We start from the raw sequence: 10,028 nt of genomic DNA, 5'->3' as shown, positions 1-10,028 counted from the left end.
TCACAACACACACAACACACACCTCTCTCTCTCTCTATGCCTTCATCTACCAATACAGATAATTTTCAAAAAAAAATCTACCAATACAGATCCTAAACCTAAATTGAACTTGTAATCAATACAGATCCTACATTGCAATTTCAAAGAAGTTTCTACTATCCTATCTAGATCCAGATCAAAATCAAGCTCGAAAATATATCAAATCAACCAAAATCAACTGAAAACCTATATATATTTGAATACATACCGAAATGAAGACGAGTTCATCAACATTTTGACCTAATTCAAGAACAAAACCCGTACATCATCAAGTTTCACGACGAGCTATCAACATTTTGCCCTAATTCTTCCACAAGCGCTGGTGCGTAGAACTTTTGATTCGTTGATGCTGGTGGTTTAGAGAGAGAGAGTAAGGGTTTGTGGAGGAGCAGAACTTACCGGACTTACTGGATGGCGGAATTGATGATGAGATTGTGAGGGTTGAATGATAGGGTTAAAACCTTGGGAAGAAAGAAAACTAAGAGATAGAGAGATATTTGACTCAAATTATGCTTGATTCCATTCCATACGTAACATCCAAATAAATAGATAAGGAACTTACATAAGACACCCCCAAACTAAACCAAAATAACATCCTAATCCCTTGACTTAACAATAGTAATAAAACTAAAATAAATAAGATACGTAACAATACTCCCCCCTTAACCTACTTTTTGCCCTCAAAAAGTAAGCTCTTCAATTCAACCCTTAACCCTTGTCGTCTTGTTCAGTTTCCTCATCGCCTTCCACGTTAATCACCAAAAGTTGTTTCTTTTTGCACTTGTGTCCTGGAACGAACTTTTCAGTGCACCAAAAGCATTCTCCTTTTGACTTTTTTAACTCTAGTTCCTCACCTGACAAGCGTTTCGCGTTAATAGTTGCTGGTTTATAAGCTGGTGGCCCAGGGACTCCTGTTGGATCTGGAAGCAACGGAAGTTTTGAAGCGTTAACCGAAGGTGTTATTTTGACATCTTCGGGTTGCAGCCCATCCTCCACATCTTCACCTGAAAACCGAGGAAACTCAACCTTCCCGACCCGCATAGGCCGAGTACCCGTCCGCGATTTATCGCTAAACAGGCCCTTATCAGGGCCGCCTCCGCCGCCGCTGAAGCCGCCTCCACCGCCGCTAAAACTGCCACCGCTTGAATGCTCCTTGAGTGCTCGTAAGATCTCTTCTTGTTGTTTCATCGACTGTTCTTGTTGTTTCAACATGGTGGCTAGGGTTTCTTGGAGATTTGAGATTGCCTTGCCAAGTTCCTTGAGAGTGCTGTCAATTTCTTGATTGCGAGTGTTAGTCATGGTAATCGAAAGTAATTCCGACCGGAGATCGGAACGACTCTGATACCCTTGATAGGGTTAAAACCTTGGGAAGAAAGAAAACTAAGAGATAGAGAGATATTTGACTCAAATTATGCTTGATTCCATTCCATACGTAACATCCAAATAAATAGATAAGGAACTTACATAAGACACCCCAAAACTAAACCAAAATAACATCCTAATCCCTTGACTTAACAATAGTAATAAAACTAAAATAAATAAGATACGTAACATTGAATGCTGCTCCGGATGAGTGGCATCCACCAGATTTTTGTTACATGATCAAAATTATGGTGAATTGATGATGAATTTGGGGATTTAACCGCCACTTGATTCTTTGTTTTGCCTAATTTAACCCCCACTTGACTCTGTCTTCCTGTCATGTTTTTCGCTAATGTACAGGAGATCGGCGAATTGCAAGCTGGCTGTGGTAGGGGAGGTGACGGCGGCACTATGGGTGGCGGAGATGTGGAGGTAGCGGCTTGGAGGAGGAAGGGGTGGAGGAAAAGATGTTAGGGTTTGTGTGGGTGGTTCTGTGTTTTGAGGGCAGAGGAGGATGAGAAGAGGTTAGAAGAGGAGGGTTCATATCTGCCCCAAGAAGAGGAGTGGCAGACATTTTTTAATGAAATCACTTCGAGAAAACAAACACACTGCAGACTCAAACGTCTGCGCGTGGTCTGCGTGAGGCAGACATAAGAGGTCAAGAAGAGCTTTTCACAAAAAACAAACACCCCCTTAGACACTTGCTGAAGTGGTAATTTTTTTTTTATTTTTTATTTTTTGTAAACCAGTATATTTAATATTTAACTTAATAAATGTAGAATTAACTAACAATAACATTACATTAAATTAAAAACATTAAAATTACATTAATTTAAAAAACAATAAAATTACATTAACTTGAAATAAATTAAACTAGTCTTCGTCGGATTCGACCAAAAGGTGGGGTAAATCTTGACTTGCGAGATGATTTATGAGATCGTGTTTTAGTCTCCAATGCGTGTCTTCATCCATCAACTCGCCCAACACCGTATCGTCTAGAGCCCGCTCGACCGGAGGATCCCGAATGTGCACCGGTGCTATCGCCTTTCCGTCATCTATCAAAATCATGTTGTGTAAAATAATACACGTGTACACAACACTCCTAATTTTTCTAACAGATCTTGCTCGCATCGGTCGACTCAATACACCCCATTTCGACTTCAAAACACCAAAAGCCCGTTCGACGTCTTTTCTTGCCGCCTCATGTTGCCTCTTGAATTTCTTTTGGTCTACTTCGTGAGGGTAAGGAATCGACTTCACAAACACGGACCACGGAGGGTAGATTCCATCCGCGAGCAAATAACCACACTTGTATAAATGGTTGTTAACGTAAAATGGACATTTTGGTGCGGTTCCATTTCGTTCCGCTAAAAATAACGGAGATTGTTGTAGCACATTGATATCGTTTTGAGAACCCGATGGACCGGCAAAAGCATGCCAAAACCATAAGTCTTGAGATGCAACCGCTTCGAGCATAACAGTCGGGTATCGATGATCTCCTCGCATATATTGGCCTCGATACTCTGTCGGACAAAATCGCCAAACGAAATGGGTGCAATCAAGGCTACCGAACATACCTGGAAGGTGATGTTTTTCCTCATGAGCTTCGTATAAAAGTGCCATGTCGTGGCTTGTCGGTCTACGTAAGAACTCGGGAGCATATATTTTGCAAACCGTGTCGCAAAAATATTCTAGGCACTCGCGGGAAGTTCTTTCGACCATATGCAAGTACTCTTCGTTCTCGTCTGGAGTGCTACCAGTTGCGAGCTGTTTAATAGCCGATGTCACATTTTGCAACGACGTAAAGCCCTTCCTATCTCGCGCATCGAGGGCCTCTTGAAACCGCGAGTCGTTCTCTCCCACGTCGGCCACAATTTTTAGAAACAAACGTTTCGACATACGGAACCTATGCCGAAAAATATCTTCGTTGTATTTCGAGTCTTCGACAAAATAATCCGCCATTAGTGTCTCATGCCCCTCCTCACGTTGACGTTCAATATATCTCCTTTGGTTAGATGTGCCCGTGTCTTGAAGTTCGGCTTCTTCGATGAGATTTTGAAAAAAAAGAATGCTACTATCGGATGAATCGTCGCTATTCATGGGTGGGAACTATAACGGGAGTTCATCCGCCATTTTGTTTTGTAAATGTTTGGGAAGAATTGGTCGTATTTTTTGGTTTGGTTGGGGTATAAAGTTGAAGGTATTTGGGTATGGTTTGGTATTTATAGTTTAATTTTTTAAAGAAAAAATATTTTTTTTATTTTAAACGGCATTATAGCCGTTACTCGTCCCCCAACGGTCATGTTTGGCCTTTTCCCGAGCGGTGTTTGGTCACCGAGCGATAATGAAACCGAGCGGCAAAGGATGTCGACGGCGGTGTTGCCTCGCGGCAAAACACTTTGCCACAACCCTTTGCCGTACCACACGGTATACCCTTAAGTGAATTTCCTTGGTGGTAGATAAATTTGCTCACTTTTTAGGCTCTAGCCTTTTAAAAGCTAAAACTTTGCTCACTTTTATCATATACATTAAAAAGCTACACAACAAAAATATCAAGATTCATTTATATTACTTTTGCCATTTGCATCAAGGGAAAAACGAAAAAGAAAATGATGCAAATTTATTTATGAAGTCTTTTAAGCATTATTGATCTTTCTAAAATATAAAAATCCCAGCTCAAAATTCCATTTGCAACTCCACTTTATCACCTTTATGCTGGATTTGGAGCTTTTTAGTGACCTGTTGAGTACATTTCTAAGATGCTCATGAATCCTATGTTACTATGTTCCCTCATTCTAGGCAAGAAGTATCACTTTTCTTCTAAAAATATTCCACTAAAAATGACATCAACTCATCAATCTAGCATGCTATAATATATTAAGATGTCAAAAAGCTTTACCAGCTCAAAGTCAACCCAAACCCAAATCCGAACCCATTCAATTAATCAATCAATCAAATCAAGTGTAATCACCAGGGGCGAAGGGTATAGTGGGTGCCCGGGGGTGCCCCCTCCCCCCCCCCCCCCCCAATGTTTCGGTTAGAAGTGTATAAGTTTTGATTTTTCGTCCGAAAATTTTAAAATTATATAGGATCACCCCGATTATTTTTCCTAAATTGTATATCCTAAATATTTATAAACTTTGTATATACACTTTGTTTTATTTGGAACTATTATTATTTGACCCGACCTGAATCGAATAGCTGACCCGACCCGAAACATAACGATAGGAAAATTTTTTTGGGTTCCATCAGTTTACGCCCCCTCGAAACTTTTGGTCAAGCTCCGCCACTGGTAATCCCACGCGTAGCAAAAGCTATTGTAAGGTCTGAGAAGAGTGGGATGTAGACACGCCTTACCACCAAAATATATAATTTACTGAACGGGTAAAGAAGAAGAAGAAGAAAAAGTTACGTTAAGTCATCCAAAGTTTATTTTTAATATGTAGAATCGCCTTAACTAGTTTGTCAAAAAAATAGATTATTACTAAACAATATAACCTTTGTAGTTATATTGTACACACAGGTTATTTATAGAAGAGTAAATTATGTTTTTGGCCCTTATGGTTATATTACTTTTACTATATTAGCTTAAAATAAGAATTTTTAACATATCTGCCCCCATGTTCTCTATAACTAATCATTTTGGCCCCTAAGTCTAACCATTTTGGCCCCCATGATCTCTAGACTTAAGGGCCAAAATGGTTAGTTATAGAGACTATGGGGGCAGATATGTTAAAAATTCTTATTTTGGGCTAATATAGTGAAAGTGATATAACCACATGGGCCAAAAACGTAATTTACTCTATCATAAATGGATGTTTTCTTGCAAATGTGTGGACAGGCCCGTAACCATTAATAGCTTCATTTATACACGCTGAAGTATTGGGCCGCAGACAAGCCCAGGAAGAACTGAAAATCCTGAACAGAATTTTGCGTTGAAGCTGTTGAATTGCAAAAACAGGAGACACTAACTTTTTTTTAACCTTATAAATTTATAAAAGGAGACTATATATTTGTTGGTATTTAGGCTGCTACATACTTCAACCATACGTCATCATCAATTATCGTACGTGTATGTGTAAGACTTTTTTTTAACGGCAAACCACTTTATTATATCTATATATATATATATATATAAAGAGCTAGCAAGCCACTGGGAAGCTACAACAGAAAAAGAAAAAAAGACAACAAGATAACCGAACTACAGAAGACTAGAAACATCGAAACGTGCCAATTCTCCCAAGTGACATTAGGGAGGTTGGTCCGATGCTTAATCCACAAAAAAGAGTCTTCCTTTATTTTCTCGACCAGCTCAATAACCCGAAGAGACCTTCCTTCAAACATTTTTTGGTTCCTAGGGTACCAGATTCTCCAAATAGTAGCCTTCATAACAGTGTTAACCAATCTCTTCCACTTTTTGGACCCCAGGACGGGGCGCTATCTAAAGCGTCAGTAATGTCATGGACCGAGTTCGCATTGACTGGCATAGCAACTCTAATCCACACAAATACTTCTCGCCAAAACATTATTAATGAAAGCATGGTTGCAATTTTTAGTACCATACCACACCCATGTGATAGGGTCATATAGGTTATGTTTTATCTCTTACGGGTCAGATGGGTACATTGAAAACCTTAGGTAAAAAGTTAATAAAATGTCAAGGGCTGTCTAAATGTCAATAGGTAAAACCAAAAAGGTTTGCTAACGTTTTTCAAGCTAAAAAGGATTAAAGATTGAAAAATTTTTAGAGATGAATTTAAGAAAAGATTGCAGAAAATAGTTTAAAGTAAGCAACCCAAATGTTTTACCAGTTGTTGCATATATGTTACTCTTCAAAAAAGGAAAAGCTTCTGGTTTATAAGTTAATTAGAACAATGGCAGTTTAACTAGGCTTCTCCATGCTGAGTTACTTAATTTTCTAGCTCTTTTTCTTGAATCATGCAATTGAAAATCTTCATGTCATCTATGTTGGGTAACGGGTCAACACGACTAATTTTGTGTGGGTAAAAACAGGTTGGGTTGGATCGACCTGAAAATTTTTATCATATATTTTAAATGAATAATTAGTATTTTAAGTATGGTTTGAAAACAATATATATTATTTTAATAATTATAATAATAATAATAATAATAATAATAATAAGGGTAGGGATATGGTAAAAAGTGTTTAAAATGTGAGAAGAGTAAGAAGTGTTTTAAACCATTGGATATTCGATCTAATGGTTGAGATCAATAGGGTATAAAATGTAAATTGTGTTTTAATTAGAAGGGCCTTATGTAAAATTGAAGGGCAATAGTGTCTTTTCAAATGTTTCAAATATGGTAACCGTCTCCTACACAACCAAAACCCCCATTATTCTCCTAAAAATCAGCAACTTTCCCCAATAAAAAATGGTAACCGTATCCTACACTATATGAAGATATAACACTATGAACCCTTGATAAAACACTATATGAAGATATAACACTATGAACCAGAAAAATCAAGATGTCTGTACAGAATATAACACTATTGATTGGGGATAAAACACTATGAACCAGAAAATCAAGATGTCTGTACAGAATATAACACTACTGATTGGAGATAAAACAATATAAACCAGAAAATTAAGATGTCTCTAGATTTTAAAACACCATGACTATGATTCAAGTCATGGTGTTTTATCTGGAATCCAAAAAACATTGTAAATCATCAAACAAACAGACAATTCAAGTCATGGTGTTTTATCTGGAATTCAAGTCAGATAAAACACCATGACTTGAATCATAGTCAATGTCTCCAGATGTTTAAAACACCACGCCATGAATAATGTCTCCAGATGTTTAAAACCCAGATGTTTAAAACACCACGTCATGAACAATATATAATTAAAAGATGTTGCGATTAAAAGATGATGAAGAAGATAAAAGAATCAGATGTATAATGTTTCCTAAAATTTCCCCTAATTCAAAATTCGATTCATCCCTATAAAAACTCATCGCAAGTTTTTTTTTTTTTTTTTTTGGCAGTTATTTTTGAAATCAATTAAATGATAAGAAAGTCAAATTACTAATATACCCTTTTGAATTAATTAGGATAAATGACACTTGTCACTCCCAAATTATTTCTCACACTTCTTACAAAAGTCCCACTTTGTACAGGATCCTCTACCATAATAACAACAACAACAATAACAACAACAACAACAACAATAATAATAATATAGCAGTTTTGATGTTTATGTAGGGGCGTCAATCGTCTCGGGTTGGTGGGTTAAATTTGTGTCAATGACTTCAAAATAACCCGCACACACTAAGAACGACTCATTTAACCGACTTATCTAAACAAGTCAATGACATGTTGTAAACGGGCTATAATCAAGTTGAAAACGTGTAAAAAGTGTTTGTGGGTAGTAATAAATGGGTTAAATGCGGGCTAGCGGGTCGACGTGCTTTATTATATTGGGTGGCATGTTGACCTGTTTTATTATATGGGTGACGGGTGGACCTATTTAAATAATGATTAAAAAGCTAAACCGCGATTCGTTTTCTTGTTTAGGTTCACGAAATAGACAAATGTTCGATTAGGGAAGTAGACTAAGTTTCGCATCTAGAGCTTGTACAAGCTAATGTCAACACACCACCATGAAGCTGATCTAACCAACGACATGACCACCACCACGTTTAATGTTGATGTGTATGTATTCAGTATGGTTCTTCTCTAGTTGGTAATGGGGAAGCAGGTCTGGGAAAGTGGTTCCGGTTTTTGACAAGATGTTGATAGTCGAAGGTGATATTGAAGAGAGAATGGAGGTTTTGTTGTAAGTGGCGTTGAAGTGCATGGACACTTCAATGCCGCCAGCAATGAGTGAATTGGTGGCGATGATATCATCTTTGAAGGAAGAAAGAAGAGTGATCCATGATCTCTTGTGATCCATGAGCATACTTCTAATGGTAAAAACAGTTAGATATTAATGTATTAGGTATTGAGTACTATTGATAAACATAAAGGTATCATCATATAATTGTTTAAAACAAGTCACAAAGGTATCATTGTTTGGTTGAAAATGATGATTGGGATATGAATAAGGAATATTCCTAAAAGCTTTTTTCTTTGATACGCTTCATTAGAATAAAGGGTATGGGGGCCGGCTTAGGCCTGGCCTGGCCGGCGCCGGTCCCCCACACCGTCCCCCACCCCTGCCTCGTTCCGGCTTCTCCGTCGCCCAGCAGATGGTCTCGACGGGCCTCTCTTCCACACACCAAGCAATACATACAGACATATATATATATATATATTTAGCCCCATCCTCCACCCCCTTAGGTCCATCCCCTTCAAGACCCGCTTACGTGGCGATGAGATGACGGTCCATCCCTTTGGGGATGAGGTTCTCCATACCCTCCAGTCTTAGCCATACTCCATTGACATTTTTTTTGTTAAAAGCTTAACAGAGCAAGCCAATAACATGACATAACTAACACGTTTAAAAAAAACAGGTCGTATTCGGTTGATCTGGTTAATTAAACGAGTTGTCTCTTGGTTGACTAATTTAACCTACTTAATCTGACATGTTTAACTAAATGGGTTACACAGACATGTCCAGATTAAACAATTTTTTGTGTACGTAAATTAGGGGTTAATGTTTTTTTATGCGAATTAACTTGAACCGTGTTCGAGTTAAGCAATTCAAACCGCCAACCCTAGGTAATTGACATATTAATCAATTGAACTTCTATAGTTCTACTTGATGTTACATGGTTTCACAACTAATGTCTCATAATAAAATAAATAATATTATTTTTTTTTTCAAAATGTAACAAAAGAAAACAAAATTGAAGTTGATGTGTGTTTTTACACCTTTTAAGCATAATTTCATGCCTAACACTTAACATTTCACAACACTGAAATAGCAACAATAACAATCTGGATCTCAGATCCTTGATTCGAGTTCAACAATGGAAGAAATTAAATCCTTACACAAATTTAACCAAAAAAATATAAATAAAAATAAAATATAATGAAAAGATGACCAGAAACAATTTTATTTTATCCATAAACTGGCCACTATCCATATTCTATGCAAAAACTAAAAAAAAAAACCCTTATTCAATCAAACAAAACCTAAAAACTACAATACCACATACCAGTAACACACTAAGGGGCTGTTTGACAACTTTTGAATGGTTAAGTGCTGAATCAGTAAGAGAATCATTAAGTGCTGAACCAGTAAAATAAATATCTGAACCATTAAGAGTCAGTATAATGTTTAACCGTTCAGAGGCAAATGTCTGACCAATTCAGATTTGGGGTCTTAACCATTCAGACTCTTTACCTCAATCCGACGACGTTTTATCACCGATCAAAACCGCCGTTGATGCATACCGCGAGGAGAAACTCCTAACCAGATACTCATTCTCCATTTCAGAATCTCCACTCTCCAACGCCCCTTCATCGAAATTGAGGGCGTAACCGAGAGGATCGTATTGGAATAATAATTTGTTCGGTTGTTGACCCAAATGTTTGTTACGGTTGAATTTACGTATGACGATCTCCGACCACTGACGAAGGTTTTTTAATGCATGGAGTCCACGTGACCACAAGGTTTGTTGTGGATTGTGGTGGTGGTATGGTATGCAGAAGCAATAAC

The 10,028-nt window shown here is 37.6% G+C and overlaps 1 protein-coding gene across 1 annotated transcript; it reads right to left on the bottom strand.

Annotated features, from left to right (window-relative positions):
- Nucleotides 1–2,274: 2,274 nt before the first annotated feature.
- On the bottom strand, nucleotides 2,275–3,501 carry LOC110933094. The gene is made up of 3 exons (XM_022176333.1): nucleotides 2,979–3,501; nucleotides 2,797–2,924; nucleotides 2,275–2,709 (listed from the first exon to the last, which is right to left on the bottom strand). The coding sequence occupies exons 1-3, from the start codon at nucleotides 3,499–3,501 to the stop codon at nucleotides 2,275–2,277; spliced, it is 1,086 nt and encodes a 361-aa protein (XP_022032025.1).
- Nucleotides 3,502–10,028: the final 6,527 nt, after the last annotated feature.

The sequence above is a fragment of the Helianthus annuus genome, chromosome 4, assembly GCF_002127325.2.
Source record: "Helianthus annuus cultivar XRQ/B chromosome 4, HanXRQr2.0-SUNRISE, whole genome shotgun sequence".
In the NCBI taxonomy this organism is placed as follows: domain Eukaryota; kingdom Viridiplantae; phylum Streptophyta; class Magnoliopsida; order Asterales; family Asteraceae; genus Helianthus; species Helianthus annuus.
The sequence above is the reverse complement of the archived record's forward strand: the minus strand, read 5'-3'. Positions and strand labels throughout refer to the sequence as shown.

Bases quoted from the DNA above. Each gene is read 5' to 3' on its own strand.
- LOC110933094 (XM_022176333.1), bottom strand. From the start codon at position 3,501: ATGAATAGCGACGATTCATCCGATAGTAGCATTCTTTTTTTTCAAAAT. The intron at 2,925-2,978 runs GTATGTTCGGTA...TTTGTCCGACAG, and splicing joins GGAAAAACATCACCTTCCAG to AGTATCGAGGCCAATATATG. The intron at 2,710-2,796 runs GTGCTACAACAA...CATTTATACAAG, and splicing joins GTTCTCAAAACGATATCAAT to TGTGGTTATTTGCTCGCGGA.